The 17,187-nt window shown below is 45.4% G+C and overlaps 1 protein-coding gene and 1 long non-coding RNA gene across 2 annotated transcripts; one reads left to right on the top strand and one right to left on the bottom strand.

The window, feature by feature from the left end:
• The first annotated feature begins 24 nt into the window (after window positions 1–24).
• On the top strand, window positions 25–1,727 carry LOC123165709 (60S ribosomal protein L35a-1). Its single transcript, XM_044583405.1, has 4 exons — window positions 25–233; window positions 329–557; window positions 656–698; window positions 1,519–1,727. Exons 1-3 carry the CDS (start codon window positions 166–168, stop codon window positions 695–697), a joined length of 339 nt encoding a protein of 112 aa, XP_044439340.1. The 5' UTR covers window positions 25–165; the 3' UTR covers window position 698; window positions 1,519–1,727.
• A 14,495-nt stretch (window positions 1,728–16,222) lies between these two features.
• LOC123169115 (uncharacterized) lies at window positions 16,223–17,090 on the bottom strand. The gene is made up of 3 exons (XR_006484656.1): window positions 17,006–17,090; window positions 16,767–16,930; window positions 16,223–16,379 (listed from the first exon to the last, which is right to left on the bottom strand). It is a non-coding gene; the product is annotated as an uncharacterized lncRNA (long non-coding RNA).
• Window positions 17,091–17,187: the final 97 nt, after the last annotated feature.

Genomic DNA, 17,187 nt, shown 5'->3' with positions numbered 1-17,187 from the left:
CGCGCGGAGAGGCGATCTGCGCCGTCCAGATACCGCCCGCTGCCTACATATAAGCCGCCTCCGCCAGCGGCCGCCGTCGCGTCGCCCTCTCCCACACGAAGCCCCCCACCCAACCCCCGAGCTCCTCGTCTCCGGCGGCGGAAGGAAGCAGCGGCAGCGGCAGCCATGGTGAAGGGGCGCACTGGGCAGCGCGTCAGGCTCTACGTCCGGGGCACCATCCTCGGGTTCAAGAGGTGAGCGGCCCCTCCTTCTCGCCGGATCTGCCGTTCATTTCATGGCGGCGCGGATTGGGCGGCGCGCTGACGGGAAAGCGGGGAAATTTCTGCAGGTCCAAGTCGAACCAGTACGAGAGCACGTCGCTGGTGCAGGTCGAGGGGGTGAACACCAAGGAGGACGTGGCGTGGTACGCCGGGAAGCGCCTGGCGTACGTGTACAAGGCCAAGACCAAGAGCAACGGCACCCACTACCGCTGCCTCTGGGGCAAGATCACCCGCCCGCACGGCAACTCCGGCGTCGTCCGCGCCCAGTTCAAGTCCAACCTCCCCGCCGAGTCCATGGTCAGTGCCCGCCCGCCTCTAGTTTTTGATGTGCTGCTTGCTTGCTTGCCGGTGCCTTTTGCTGAGGCTGTTTGTTGCTTTGCGTTTGTTGTGTGCAGGGGCGCAAGGTCAGGGTGTTCATGTACCCGAGCAGCATCTAAGGTTAGCATCTGCCGCACTATCGCTGATGTTTGTTTAAGGCTGTTTCTTTGCTCTGCATGATTTACCCTACCATGTGTGTGACATTTTGTCCTACGTCTTGAGAATGACTAGGATGGATGTTATAGGATACCAAGTGTAGTCGCAATATATAACATGCCTGAATTATATGGACTTGTGCAATGTGTCCATCGAGAGATTGATGGTTTGGTTTGGGTCATTTAGTGTTGCTGATGTAGGATTCTGTGATCCTGCCATTTTTGTCCCTGAAAGATGCATACTCGGCTAGTCAATATTGTCATCATGAGTTATCAATCTGAATTGTGTCCACAGTTTGATCCGTTTACATTTAGTATCTTGTTGCTATTTTGGTGCCGTTTGTCAAGTTATATTGCACACAACTTTATTGTGTGAAGTTGGAAACACACTTAGATTAAATATTCTGCTTAGATTAGAAATCTGATTTCACTTTGGTGTTTTTACTTGTACCTCAAACTGCTGACTATTTAGCTATTACAAATTCATCTAAAACAAATAGCTATTGCAAATTGTTGGCAAGCTGGTATTAGTTTGGATGTTATGGTAGAGTTGCATAATTAATAATTAAGATTAGAAGTCACCTAACTAATGCTTTGACATCAGATGTTATGGGGCATTCCTTGTTTTTAGCAGCATAAAGTGGCCTTATTTTTGGAAATGAGATACTGTCTTTGTTGCTTCAAATTATGTACATGATTTGCTATTTGTCGTTCTAGCCATGTCTGACACATCCATTGGGTTGGCTATGCTAACGTTGCCTCTCTTTTTGTTTTGTTCAATGCAGGTTTTTTTGATCTAGGGACAGTAATGCTTGTTTCTTGTGATTGTCATGAGCTGAGAAATGTCATTTTATGGTGAATCTATGCTATGTTGGCAACCGAAACTGATCATGTATTCCGAGAACCTGTGGAAGTTTTGGCTAGACTTGTTTGTCAAATGTGCGGACCATTTTAGTATATTTCTATATCAGCACTAAAGCGTAATTTGTCATGAGTTTGTGACTGTTTTGCAATGTTTGAGTGTTATATCAGATGTTCTCTGCTGTTTGATGCTTATGATAACTTGACATATAAGATGATGAAGCAGATGCATCCTTAGTACTGCTGATCCAAATTCCTGATGCCAGTGGTCTATTTCATAGTGCAGCCGCATTGTGGAATATGATGCCCAAGATCAGGCTAGGGAATGAGACATGGCAGCATCGGCTAATAATTTGCATAGTTCTCCAGCAGTTTTGGTTTATTTGACATTCCTTAAAATTTAAAAAAGGAATAAAATGATTTCTTTATGTTCTTGTGGCACGCTAGCTTGGCTCACCATATGTGAGCTGCATAACAATTTGCCTTCTTCTGGTATATTGGATTGGCAACAAGGGGAACCTCTATAAAACAACACAAATATTTGATATAAATACATTATTTATCTCAAATGGCTTGGTAGTGTAGCAGCTGAATATGGGGATTGAAATGTGGCATCCATCTCTTGCATCTGGCATAATAAACCAACGTTAAAGTTTTATTTTAGCACAACGACCATTGATTAGAACCCTTGTATAAATTGGCAAAAAAACTGATAGTCACCAGAACGGTTAACTCAACAACTGGCCACAAGACCATAAAGGCAAACAAAGATCCATCAAAGTCATATGTCCTTTAGGTTTGAGTGGCAACCGTAATCTCCCTCTTCCTTGGTACAATGAGGTCTGCAAGGAGATTGAGCGCGGTTAGGAGTTGGTTGCGATTTTATTTGACCAATGCTTCTCATTGAAGGTACCAGATCAAACATTTTTGGCAAGCCCAGTGTGTTCACATATAATATTGCAAGAAATTTTTCATGTGCCACGACCTAGTGGAATATCCGAACAAAAATTATTGAGCTCTTTTCGGTAAAAGTACTATAGCGGGAGATGTTATGTGGACTGTAAAAATAACTATGCAACATACAGATTATGTTCCTGCTTCACAGTGTGAACAATTGCCATTGTTGTGTGTCTATTATTAGACTATCTAGGTGGTTCACTAGTTATATCTAATATTCTTCTTCACGAACTCATGACTACTCTTGAGTGATTAAATTGTCCAGTGGCTTTGAGGATTCAACATACTATTTGATCATACAATATGTTATTTCCTTATTTGAAGTTTTGAACATATAATGGGCTATTTGAAAATCCCAACGTTTAGAGGATTGATGTCTAATAGGATTCTGCTTTTGCATGTTAGCTCAAGTTTATCTCAATTTCATATGTAAATATTTGTATTGCCTAATTCCGCCAGTGTTTGCCTATATCACTATATGAGCACAATGCACTAGTCCTTTTGTACAAGATAAATAATGTTTATATAACTAGTTTGATTATGAGTAAGTTAGGATGATCCACATTCCGCAAAGTAGTTGGCTTCTCTACCAGTTCCAGCATATAAGCATACTTAGGTTGTGTGTTTGGGATTAATTTGATTCATCCCTAATTTTTCTTCCATGTGGTATGTGCCAAATACTATTTCCGCACAAGTATTTACATATTTAGGTTGTGCATAAGTAAATGGAAGCAAGTTTATTTCCGCAACACTACATTGGGATAAAATGTCTTTGATGTGGCAGCAAAGTCACACGACACCTATGGAAGCAATTTTAGATAATAATGAAATCAAGATCTCACTAGTAGAAAAGAGGGCTTTGGTTCAGGCCGGGTCAGCCCATTAGTCCCGGTTCAGTCCAGAACCGGGACCAATGGGGGCACTGGTCCCGGTTCGTGAGGCCAGGGGCCTGCCGGGCCTCGTGGGGGCATTGGTCCTGGTTCGTCTGGCCCCTTTGGTCCCGGTTGGTGGGACGAACCGGGACCAATGGGCCTCGCTCCTGGCCCACCACCATTGGTCCCGGTTGGTGGCTTGAACCGGGACCAATGAGGTGCCTATATATACCCCTCGCCCGCGAGCAGAGCACTCCAGTGCTCTGTTTTTCTCTGGTCGACGAGGGGAGGGCTTTGTGGTGCTCTAGCTCACCTCCTATGCACATGAGGTGTTCAATGAAATGCCCGAGCCACACTAGTTAAGCTTTCTCCTCTCGAAGCTCGACCTCAAAGCTCCATTTTCCTCGAGATTTGTCTAGGTTTAGCGGCCCGTCACGTCCCATTCCCGTCTTCACCGCCGTCGATCGCCCGCGCCGATCTCGTCGCCGGCACCACTGTGGTGAGCCTCTTGTTCTTATCTTCTTTCTGAAAGAAAAAAATTCTTACTTTAGATAGATACTTGTATAATTTTCTTACTATTGTATTGCTTGTTATTATATAGTGCGATGGTTTTGGTATCCACCCCCGTCGGCCCTCGTCCTGTCTATGATTCGGATGTAGTATATATTATCTTTATAACTATTGGTTCATTTATTGTTTATGAAAATTATGCCGACCAACGTGACATAGATTTTATTTATCTTGGAGGTATGTGAACCGGAAATTCCAACCGACCCTATTGTCGAGAGGTTAAATTTAGTTGAAGAAGAAAACAATTTCTTGAAGGGAAAAATAAAAAAAATTGAGGAGGAGAAGATGATATTGGAGTTGCATGTTGCGGATGTCGTCGATGATCACAAGATCAAGATGGATGCAATGCGCTTGAAGATTAGAAAGATTAGAAAATATGCCATTCATACCGAGGCTTGGATCAATTGTTACCTTGGTTGCGATTATGATCGCATTTGTTTTCGCATTGAAATGTTTTACATGGTTTCAATGTATGGTTTAATTAATTAGATGCTCTGGAGAGCTATACGTTGTTAGATGAGAACTATGTATGTACTTTGGTTTTAATGTGATGATGAACTTCTATTAATTTGGTCACTTAATTATCTATTCATGATGTTCTGTAATGGTTTTTGACACACTTAATTATATATAATGCACGTAGATGAACCGGCAATGGATGTACGGTGACAGACACACCTCCGAGTACATTAAGGGTGTGCATGATTTTCTCGAAGTGGCTGAGGCAAACAAGCAGAATGGTTTTATGTGTTGTCCATGCCCTAAATGTGGGAATACGAAGTCTTACTCTGACCGGAAAATCCTTCACACCCACCTGCTTTACAAGGGTTCCATGCCACACTATAATGTTTGGACGAGGCACGGAGAAATAGGGGTTATGATGGAGGATGGCGAAGAAGAAGAGGACAATGACAACTATGTGCCCCCTGAATACGGTGATGCTGCAACGGGGGAAGCTGCTGTAGATCAAGAGGAACCAGACGATGTGCCCAATGATGCTGCAACGGGGGAAGCTGCTGAAGATCAAGAGGAACCAGTGCCCGATGATGATGATCTCCGCCGGGTCATTATCGATGCAAGCACACAATGCGAAAGTCAAAAGGAGAAGCTGAAGTTCGATCGCACGTTAGAGGATCACAAAAAAGGGTTATACCCCAATTGCGAAGATGGCAACACAAAGCTCGGTACCGTACTGGAATTGCTGCAGTGGAAGGCAGAAGATGTTGTGCCTGACAAAGGATTTGAGAAGCTATTGAAAATATTGAAGAAGAAGCTTCCAAAGGATAACGAATTGCCCGACAGTACATACGCAGCAAAGAAGGTCGTATGCCCTCTAGGATTGGAGGTGCAGAAGATACATGCATGCCCTAATGACTGCATCCTCTACCGCGGTGCGTACAAGGATCTGAACGCATGCCCGGTATGCGGTGCATTGCGGTATAAGATCAGACGAGATGACCCTGGTGATGTTGACGGCGAGCCCCCCAGGAAGAGGGTTCCTACGAAGGTGATGTGGTATGCTCCTATAATACCACGGGTGAAATGTCTGTTCAGAAACGAAGAGCATGCCAAGTTGATGCGATGGCACAGTGAGGATCGTAAGAAAGACGGGAAGTTGAGAGCACCCGCTGACGGGTCGCAGTGGAGAAAAATCGAGAGAAAGTACTGGGCTGAGTTTGCAGCTGACCCAAGGAACGTATGGTTTGGTTTAAGCGCAGATGGCATTAATCCTTTCAGGGAGCAGAGCAGCAATCACAGCACCTGGCCCGTGACTCTATGTATGTATAACCTTCCTCCTTGGATGTGCATGAAGCGAAAGTTCATTATGATGCCAGTTCTCATCCAAGGCCCTAAGCAACCCGGCAACGACATTGATGTGTACCTAAGGCCATTAGTTGAAGAACTTTTACAGCTGTGGAATGGAAACGGTGTACGTACGTGGGATGAGCACAAACAGGAGGAATTGAACCTGCACGCGTTTCCGTTTGTAACCATCAACGATTGACCCGCTCTCAGTAACCTTTCAGGACAGACAAACAAGGGATACCACGCATGCACGCACTGTTTAGATGACACTGAAAGTATATACCTGGACAAATGCAGGAAGAATGTGTATCTGGGCCATCGTCGATTTCTTCCGACCAACCATCAATGTCGAAAGAAAGGCAAGCATTTCAAAGACGAGGCAGATCACCGAAAGAAGCCCGCCATGCGTACCGGTGATCACGTACTTGTCATGGTCAATGATTTACACGTAATCTTTGAAAAGGGTCCCGGCGGACTAGCTGTTCCGAATGAAAATTATCATAAAGTAAAATAAATAAGTAATTAGAAACAAAATAAAATAAAATAAATAAGTTTTTTGTTGTAAGTAGAAACAAAACAAAATAAATAAAGCAAAAAAGAAAACAAAAAAACAGGCAAAAAAAATTTATGCCACCTACTGGGCCACCACGGCCTGAATACGACTAGAAACCCATCCATGGGCCAGGATTCAGGCCCGCAGAAGGCCCAGTAGGCCCACAGGCATGTACAGAGAGGTTAGGCCGTAAGCCTGCTTTAGAGAGGAGCTCGACAGCTCAGGCGCACCGCACCTTATAAACAGGTGCGGCTCTCTCTCAGCTAGCGAGGTGGGACTAAACTCCCACCACCACGCCGCTGTGCAAGGCTTTCCGTCCCGGTTGGTGGCACCAACCGGGACTAAAGGGGGCCTTTGGTCCCGGTTGGTGGCACCAACCGGGACCAATGCCCCCCCTTTAGTCCCGGTTGGTGCCACCAGCCTGGACCAAAGGCCGCCGCTTCCCGCCCTTTGGGCTGCTGAAAAGAGACATTTGGTCCCGGTTGGTGGAACAAACCGGGACTAAAGGGGTCATTGGTGCCGGTTGGTGCCACGAACCGGTACCAATGCCCTGGATATATAAGCAAACACTTAGCAGTTTCGACCAAATCCATCACTTCTTCACCCCCGACGCCCCTGCTTCTCCTCGTCGTCGTCGCCCGACACCCCTGCTTCACATTGCCGTCGCCGCCGCCACCGATGCCGTCAGGCTGCTCGACGTCGCCGTCGCCGCCGCCATCGACGCCGTCAGGCTGCTCAACGTCGTCGCCGCCGCCGCTTTCGTCCTCTGCCCCGACACCCCTGCTCCTCCGAGTCCCCGTCGCCACCCTCTGCTGTCGCCGTCGACCCTGCTCCACCGTGCCCCGCCGCCCCCTGTGAGCACCAGCCTGCTCCCGCGCCCCTGCGCCCCGCCCCGCCGGCGCCGGCCCCTCTGCCGTGCCCCTCCGCCCCTGCTAGATATTTTTACATATTTTTTAGATTATTTTAGTTTATGTTTAGTTTAGTTTTAAGATTAGGAAAATTTCAGATGTGTAGTAATATTTATTTAGATGTGTAGTTAATTTAGATGTTGTAATTTGTTCATAAAAATTGTGCACTTTTGTATAGAAACTTTATTTTTTTCATATGTACGAAAATGTAGAGTGAAAACAGAAACAAACATATAAGAAAAAACAAAGGAAAAAATGAAGAAGGAAAAGAAAACCGCCCGGCCCGGCCACCACCGCATTTTCATAAAGTGTTTCCACCGAGTCCACGTTGCACCGATCGAGCACCCGCGGCGAAGCAAGTCTTTTTTTAAGGTAGTTCTTTGTTAAAGTGAGGGGGGGCGTCGGACATTACATGAGGCGGTTGGTGGGGCGTCGGACATGACATGAGGGGGACGTCGGAAAAAATAAGAGGAAGAAGAAGAAGAAAAAAGAAATCTTCCACTCCTCTATTCCTTCTTCTTCTCCTCTTTTTTTTTCTTCTTCTTTTTTATCGGGAATGAGGGTGTCGAGGATCGCCGAGCGGTCGAGGGTCGGGAACTAGGGCGGATGGTCGAGGGTCACCGAGGGGTCGAGGGTCGTCGAGGGTTCGAGGTGCGAGGGTCGTCGAGGGGTTGAGGGTCGAGGAACGCCGAGGGGTTTTGTTGAATCCTTTGACACTAGCTAGACAAACGTGAAGCGTTGCCGAGGCCACCCCAAACCCGGGAGAAGCTAGGTCTACGTTTGCCACTAATATATCCACCTGCTTCATGTTTAGAAAAGTGTATATATGTATGTATGTTCTCTGTGTACATATGTTCATATATGCAAAAGTTAGATTTTTAGAAAAGTGAGCACCCCCTCTCGGCCGTGATAACTTATACCAAGGGAGCACCCCCCCGGCCCTCTCGCTCGACCAAAACTCTCGAGGACACCCAAACCCTAGAAAAAAACGATGTCGGTCTCCTACCCCCTCCCGCCGCGCTGTGAAACGTTTAATTATTCGAATGTATCAGCAGAATTTTTTGGATAACTCGGTTAATCATCCTAACCAAGATCGATTATTGGATTACAAAAATTATTTTTATTCTGAGTTTTATTCTCAGATTCTATCTGAAGGGTTTGCGATCGTTGTGGAAATCCCATTCTCGCTACGGGAATTATTTTGTTCGAAAGAAAAAGAAATACCAAAGTTTCAGAATTTACGCTCTATTCATTCAATATTTCCCTTCCCTTGAAGCGTTGCCGAGGCCACCCCAAACCCGAAATAAGTTAGGTCTACGTTTGCACTAATATATCCACCTGCTGTCATGTTTGTGTAATAATTGCCATGTTGTAATATTTGCAGAAACAATGGAACACAGACGAGACGAGGAAGCAGAAGAGGTGTTGGGGGACATAATCTTAGCCGGAGGTGATGTCTTGTCGTATCTTAACGACAATGATGGTCTGGAAGAATAGGGTGAAGAAGCAGGCTACGGTGATCGAAGAGTGGAGGAGGAAAGACATGATTATGATGGCTCCGGTGACCCAATGCTGGTGCAAGAAGGAGCCCGTGGTGACGGCTCTGGTGACCGAACAGAGTCCGGCCAGGTAAATATATTAGTTAAGCCTGTGCTGACTAGCTAATTGATGCATTCATTGTTTTGGTATGTACACATATTAATTAACTCTCGTCTTTTTTCTTTTTTCTAGCCCTCCGGATCGAGCACAACTTCGGTAAAGAGACGAGGCCCGAAGAGAAAGTTGCGCTCGGATGAAAGGTTTGAGATCACAGCAATCGCGCGCGACGGCCAACCGATTGAACCCATCCGGACAAAGGAAGCATTTGCTGCTCAGTGCGGGGTTCTTGTTAGGGACAAGATCCCGATCAGCATCCACCAATGGTATAAGCCTAAGAAGGAAGACTCTGAGGTGTCTTATGTCAATGATATGCAGAAATATGATCTTTGGACTGAGCTGAAGGCAAATTTCACCCTACCGCCAGAGGAGGATCCGGAGAAGCCAGTTAAAGAGCAATTAATCAAGTCTCATGCTCTTAAGAAGATGGCAGACCTATTCAGGAGGTGGAAGAATGAGCTGAAAACGTCTGTCGACAAAGAAGAGACACCAGAATTCATCGGCAAATATGAGAAGATCAGAGATCACTGGCCCGCATTTGTGGCCCACAAGACATCGGAAAAGAGTAAGAAGTTGTCAGCGACAAACAAGAAAAATGCTGCGAAGAAGAAGCTTGACCATCGCACGGGGTCAGGTGGCTACCTCAAAGCCTGGCCTAAGTGGGCCAAGGCTGAGAATGATCTGCTTGATAAAGGGATCGAACCAGAGACAATGAACTGGCCAGACCGTTGCCGGACTTGGTTCTTCGGGGCTGGCGGAAAATTGGACCCTGTATCAGGGAGGTGCGTTTGGACGGACGAGCTTTTGAGAATACCAGTCAAGAGGCTTCAGCACTATATCGATGCAGCGCAGCAAGGGACGTTCGTTCCAGACAGAGAGAACGACGAGCTCACAATGGCCCTCGGGAATCCTGAGCACCCTGGACGGACACGAGGCACGCCAGGCTCCGTTCCGTGGAAGGCTGGTTTTCCGGACGCAGGCGGTTACAAAAGCGAGGAGAGGGGGAAAAAGTGGAGCATACCCAAATTCAGAAGCTGCACGAAAGGGTTCAAGCGCTAGAGGAACGAGACGGCAATCGACATGCCGAAACTACCACCGAAGCTACCCCGCCATCTCAGTGGAGAAGCAGCGTGGCTTCCACCGAGCTGCTTCAGCCGGAGCATGTCTTGACGGCTCCTGCTAGCTACCCCGTGGATGCTATCACGGAGTCTCAACATTGCCACCTTATGACGCAATGGATGAAATTCAAAGTCAAGGCGGCTATTGGCTCTGTTTTACCTACTGAACCTGGCGCAACCTACCACTGCCGGCCGATTCCAGAAGGATATGCTAGGGTGATGGTGGATGAAATAATGGACGGATTTCAGGACCTCGAGCTTGACCACCCTACCGGTGAAGGGGAGACTCGGCTGGGTTTTGCTCTGAAGACTCCATGCCTATGGCGGAAGGAGCTCATCAACCTTCCGAACTGGACGCCTCCGGCGAGTAAGGGCACTCCGCCTCCTCCTCCGCCTCCTCCTCCGGCGAGTGATCAGGGCACTCAGCCTCCTTCTCCGGCGCGTGGCGGCACTCCGCCTCCTCCTCCGGCGAGTGATCAGGGCACTCAGCCTTCTTCTCCGGCGCGTGGCGGCACTCCGCCTCCTTCTCCGCCTGCGCCGGCGCGCCCGAGCAGCCAGCCTCCTCCTTCTCCGCCTCGTCAGCAAGGGCGGAAGAGACCCGCCGCCGCTCCGGCTGCTCCGGCGCGTCGTAGTCCTTCTCCTCCGCCTCGTAAGCAAGGAAAGAAGACAACCGCAGCCGCTCCGTCTGCTCTGCCGGCGTCTAGCAGTACAGCCAGAGGCGGGAGGCAATACAGATTCGGTCCTTCACTGAAGACTCCAGAGAAGTTACCATACGAGAGGACCGAGGAGGAAACCACGAAGATCGTGCGAGTCGAAGTGACGAACTTCTTTGAAGGGGTGAAAGCAAATAAACATCCACCTCCGGAGGAGAAGGTAGATCCGGTGAAAGCGAAGCGCACTCTGGCTGCCCTGACAAAACCACCAAAGTCTCCGCCGAGAGGCAACTATGAGCGCATTATTGCAAAGACATTTGCCGAAGCGGAGCGGTCGGGAAGTATTGTCAGTGATCAAAGGTTAAAAGAACGACGAGCTGGGAAAAAATTGCCCAGCTCGGCGAACAAGCGAACCAATCGTGCCCCCCGCTCAAGGTGTCTAGCGACATCATCGCTAATGATCCGAGGATGGTGCCCGGTTATAGCAATCTTGGAGATTACCTGCCCGACGATGTACATTATGATTTCTTGGAGGTGGACGAACACAAATACCATTACGGGAAGCCTCACAACGATGATGCGAAGATTACATAATTGGTACATGAAAACCTGCAGAGAGTCTGGGGGGAGGAATACTTTGACGCTGAGAGTTAAAGAGGAGCATGACCTCGTTGGAATTGAACTGTTGAATGTTCCATTTGAGGAGTTCTTCCAGTTTTTCAATCAAAAGGCCCTCGATAAATCAACGGTCACTTGCTACTGTCTGTAAGTAGTACTACTTCTGTCAAGTCTCTCTATATAGGTCAGCTCTTTCATTGCATGTATTTATAATTATCCTCACTATATTATGCAGATTGAAGATCACCGAATTGAAGAAAAAACAAATCGGTGATATTGGATTCATTAACACAAATCTCATAGATGCAACTGAGGTTAAATATCATGCCGAAAATACCGAGGCCAACTTGCTACGATCGTTGGTAAAAAATGAAAACAAAGATATAATACTCTTTCCTTACAACTTCAAGTGAGTGTACTGTCTTGTGCATATTCGGTTTCCCTTATTAGTACAGGTTATAGTAATGTAATTGATGACTTATGCATGCGTGCGCAGCTTTCACTATATTCTCCTAGAGATTAAGCTTGAGCAGGGAGTAGTAACCGTCTTAGACTCGAGAAGAAAAGATCCCCAGAACTATGCGGACATGACTCAAATGCTCGAGAAGTAAGTTAAATCGATCATTATCCACCATATCTGCAACTTTGTTCATTTCCTGATATCAAGTAATTGTTTTCTTTGTCTGACAGGGTTTGGAGAAAATTCACCAAAAAAGCTCCGGGACTGCCGAAGAAGCTGCAATTTAGACACCCGAAAGTATGTACTATAGTAGCATGTTCCGCGCATCTCCTAGTGATTCAAGCGCTAGTTTCATCAATACCATTTAGCATGCTTGCTTATCAGTTTGATTGACCTCTATTTCTTGTAAAGTGGTTGTGGCAGGAACAAGGGAATGATTTCTGTGGATACTACGTTTGCGAGTCCATCCGTCACACGACCTGTGAGCGGGGCTACTCTGACGAACAATATGAAGTGCGTAAGCAATAATATTCATAATTTTATTTTATTACCATCATTTGTGTTGAGTTTCATTTATTTATATATATATGTATTGACCCCCTTCTTCAAATTAGATCTTTCGGATGCGGGATGAACTCCTAGCACCAGATCGTATGCGAGCAATTCAAGAGGAATTGGCGGCATTCTTCTTTGACCACGTGATCGCTGAAAACGGAGAATACTAGGTGGACCCTGTGTTCTTACAATTTAATTAGGAGATTATATTGTAAGAGATAATTATTGTATATATGTACCCGGTAGTGTCGGATAGATATACGAGAACTTGTTGTTCGACCAATCTCTCGGAGAAGGAGAGGTGGTCGATATCACTTCTCTCTGTATGCATATGTTCATGACGATCTTCTGTTTCCTTCATTTGCTTACTAGTTAGCGTGTCTAGTCCTCTCTATACGTATATAGTACGTAGCGTCGACCAAGCACGGAGATAAGAGAGGACACTTCTCTCTATTAATTAGCTAGCTAACACAATATATGCAACACCTAAATTAACCCCCAAAACCCCCAACCCCCCCCCCCCTCCTTAAAAAAAACAAAAACCCCATCCCCTGAAATGCTGACGCGTGGGTGCCTATTGGTCCCGGTTAGTGCCACCAACCGGGACCAAAGGCCTCCCGCCTGGGCTCGCCGCACCGGCCACGTGGAGGCCCATCTGTCCCGGTTCGTGTAAGAACCGGGACTAAAGGGTTAGGGCATTAGTAACGACCCTTTAATCCCGGTTCAAAAACCGGGACAAAAGGCCCTTACCAACCGGGACAGATGACCCTTTTTCTACTAGTGTCTGCTTCCTAAGGAAGCAAATAGCCTCACGTGATTTTGGGAAGGATTACAGCCCTGATTTGCGGAAGAAATAAATTAGGAAAGCATTCCAATTCATCCTACTGATCATTGCTTCCTATCTTCCTACCGATCACGTCCCTATTCTCCTTGATTTGGAGAGAGCGAGGAAGCATTGTTTAAGGAGTAAAAAAAACACACACACATACACACACAGAGACACACACAGAGAGAGAGAGAGATGCGTGAGTTGCGGAAGCAGTTAAAAAGCAGCAAGAAATTAGGACGAGGTTCATCTAGCCTATCGTGTGGCTTAATTACCAAATTGGACGTATGTCATGCTTCCCATCCGATGGCCTCTGGCTAGTCTGATAGATGCAAACTATCTTTACTTTAGTCCTTTGAACTTAGTCTCAGTGACAGAGCCAGGGCTGGGCAGGCCGGGGGCCATGCCCCCTCTCCCTTCCATTTTTTTTCTTCTGAAAACACCCCTACATAATTTATCCACCTATCTATTGCCCCTATAAAAGCACGAAGCGTGGAGATCCAAATCCATTCTATTCGTCCATATGGCAGATCCTACGGCCTAAGGTCCTCAGATATTTGGCGCTAATTGCAATTAGTGTTGTACCTCCCGACCCCATGTCTTACGCTGTGCACCTCCAACGCCCCCGGAAAATAAAACCGCCCACGCCCATGCCCCACTCATCGCTCTCGTGTCCCACTCCCACGCATGTTCTTTTCGTGCTCTGTTCCTAGAGTGGTTTGGCTTGTTGGATTAGTTTTTGGGATTGAGTGTTGCCCCAATAGTATTTGGCAGTTCCATTCTTGGTGTTGTGCTTATTTACCATCTGGTGGAAGGTTCTACACGGTTGGGTTGGCTGTTATATGCTGGGCTATTTGGTTGGTTTTCATAACAAAGCAACCTTCAAAGAAGATGATCAAGTCTCCTTTTAAAATTGTTTTCGTATCCTGTTCTCTCTTGGTGTATTGGGTAGGTCTTTAGAAGGGAGATAGCGCGAAGGAGCTGAAGTAGGGAGCGGAGCTGCTCAAGATCAATGCCGCCAACATACTGAGGCTTTGCCAAGGAGCATTTCAAGGAACTTTTGGATGAAGATGGTGCACTGGGATACGTCATTCTAGAGTCTGGGATCATTGTCGAGGCTGCTGCTTTTTTGCTGATGGTGTTTCGTTGTTGGCTGTATGAACTATCTTGTGGCATATTATCTTTCTGGATGTTGTTAGGTCTAGATTAGTGCCTTCAGATTATTGCCCGATAGGGCAGGAGCTGATTGTGGGCGTGCGCAGCGGGTTTCTTGATGATGCCTCGAACTCGCACTCTCCCTTCTCTCCTCCTGTTTCTCTTGCTGTGTCATGATTGTTGTATTCTTTCCTTCTGTTTCTCTTGCTCTGTTGAACTCGCACTCTCCTTTCTCTCCTCATGTTTCTCTTGTTGTGTCGAGACTGTTGTATTTAGTATCTTTCTGGATGTTGTTAGGTCGAAAAAATTGTGCACATAACAACAGGGGGATTCAGTTCTTTTGACTTGTAAGGATTTAGTTTATGTACTACTGCTCCTAGAAGGTGTGTTTCAAGGACGGGAAGGTGAGTGTTAATAACTTCAAAGGATGATCTCATTTTCCTGTGAGTGACTTTTTTGTTTCCATCAGATAGGCTTGATTACTATGAAAATACATGGTTAATGCTCGCAGTTTATGCATGCAAGACCTTGTTTTGTCTTTGCATTTGATGGGCAAAGTTGTTTTTTGGGGGCAAAGTCGTTGTTTTTATTAGAATGGTAACCTTCAGATGTTGAGGCAAAAGACAAGTGTCGCATTACCCCAATGCAGTTTCCATATGCGTCACGTTACCCCAATGCAGTTTCCATATGGTTTATTACTTCAAGCGTCGCATTACTTTTTGTAAATATCTCTCGGATCAGATAGTCGGTTCACTCATGATTGATGACAAATATATTCAGTGAATTTGTACTTCGAGCTACATTTCTTTTGTATTATCACAACAATGTTCATTATAAGTACATTATTTTATTTTATTAACATATTTTTTTTCTAAAACGTATGATGACACGTGCATGTTTACTAGTTAGCTCAAAGTGGTCTAAATTTATGTGTTTGGCCTCCTCCAACCTCTCATGCTATGTAACACTTGATATGTATGTGTGCCGCTTCTGTTTTGTCCTGTATGGGACCGTGCAATTTGAAATGGATGTTTAGTTATGATTTGAAGTGGACGGATTAATGTTCTCATGTACTAGAATATTTTGTGATGATGTTCACATAATTTTTCATGACCAACTTGTTTGGATTTCTTTTATGATTCGTGATGTAGCAGAAGCTACTAATGAATTTAAATATACATAAAAAATGCTAACCCTTGGGCACATACGCACACTTTATCTAGGCGGTTCGTTTGCTCCGAGATCCCGTCTGCTCATTGCTGTAGGCAGAAAGATGTCCACATCTTGATCATCCTCCGTACCCCTGATTGGTTTCTCCAAGGCGATCGCTCTACTTGCCCACGGTGTCCTCCTGCTAGCCCTATCATAAATTAAACAATGCAAAAGCAATTACATATTGTATACAGGGTAGTAGAATTCCACTTCAGGGTGACTGACTGCATAACGTACTGATTTAGTATCAGTTTTGCAGGAAACAGCCACCCATGCGTTCTACTAGGGGCAGGGGCGCGCCCAGGGCACGCCTCCTCTGCATGCCTGTGCGTACTAACCTTGCTGTTGCATTTATCCATGGTTCATGGTCCTCTTGAATCGTTCAACAACTTATTATATTGGTGGTGCATCAGTGCTTGTGAGAGACAGACAGGAGCAGCAAAGAAACAAAATTCCAACTCCTACGCTATCTTTGACTTTTCTTTATTTAGTTCAAGGGCCAGTCTGAATAATACACACCAGAAATTCACTCAAAATATAATTAGCACCATCTTATTCATAATCCCACGATGTAACTATGAAGGCTTAAAGTCAATAGTTAGGAAACTCTTCAGAATGAAAAATCATTCTGTTTATTCTTACATAAGTTCAAGTTGCCACTACTGAACTTGTAATCTTGAAAGCGTGTCCTGGATCACCACAGTTACTGCAAATGATGCCAATCAGAGAATTCTTGTCAGCACAAAGCTCCAAACCTATACATGAATGGCATTGTACACGAAAAATGGTTAAGACAGTGAGAATTTAGCATGCTCTGTATCAGCTCCTTCACCTTCTAAATCTTTCCTTTAAACCTATTTCCAGATCTGCAGTAAATATGTGTGCAGAAATCGGTCCTCGTCTCATCGGCAAGAAGGAATAAAGATCTATAAACTTCGGGTACTATTTTCGTTACAAAACTGAAGAGCGAATTATTGGCATCTACATCATACAAAAGGAAAGTACTTGTTGAGTTCTTAACCATTTGAATGGTCTAAATAGGACAAAGAAATTTGTCAATTTGTATAAGAGAAAAATAAGAGATAATGAGTTCTTAACCATTTGTATGGTCTAAATAGGACAAAGCAATCTGACAATTTGTATAAGAGATAACGTAAACAACAGAACAAAAAGGTTAGGTTCAGAAAGTAAGGAAGCAGTGAACGGCAAATCATCATCAGATAAAAAACCGAACAACGAAAAAGAAACATTACCTATGCATAATTTTTTGGCTCTGTAGGAAATCAAGACCCTTAAGGATATGGCAGGTGAAGTTGTGGACAACAGATTCTGTCATTGCACCACAATGTTGACTAATGCACTTATTAACTGAACCCGGATGAACATATTCCAGGTATATCTAGAATCTATCTTGTGTCTGCAAGGATCCATATAACTTATTTAGCAAACTAATGTGATGGAGCCAATGAGCTATATATCTATGTCTATGTACTTTATTATCAAGAAATAGTTATGGATTATTTTGCCTTCTTTCTTCAGGGTACGGGTATGAACAATCTTCAGCACACATAAACAACTGTATCTTGGTTTCAGTTCAGTTGGTTAAATCCTAAAAAGGACACGACTCACCTGTTTCGATTTCGAAGTAGAGCAAGACAGTCCATCGTCTGAATG

The sequence above is a fragment of the Triticum aestivum genome, chromosome 7D (assembly GCF_018294505.1).
Source record: "Triticum aestivum cultivar Chinese Spring chromosome 7D, IWGSC CS RefSeq v2.1, whole genome shotgun sequence".
Taxonomy (NCBI): Eukaryota; Viridiplantae; Streptophyta; class Magnoliopsida; order Poales; family Poaceae; genus Triticum; species Triticum aestivum.
The sequence above is the reverse complement of the archived record's forward strand: the minus strand, read 5'-3'. Positions and strand labels throughout refer to the sequence as shown.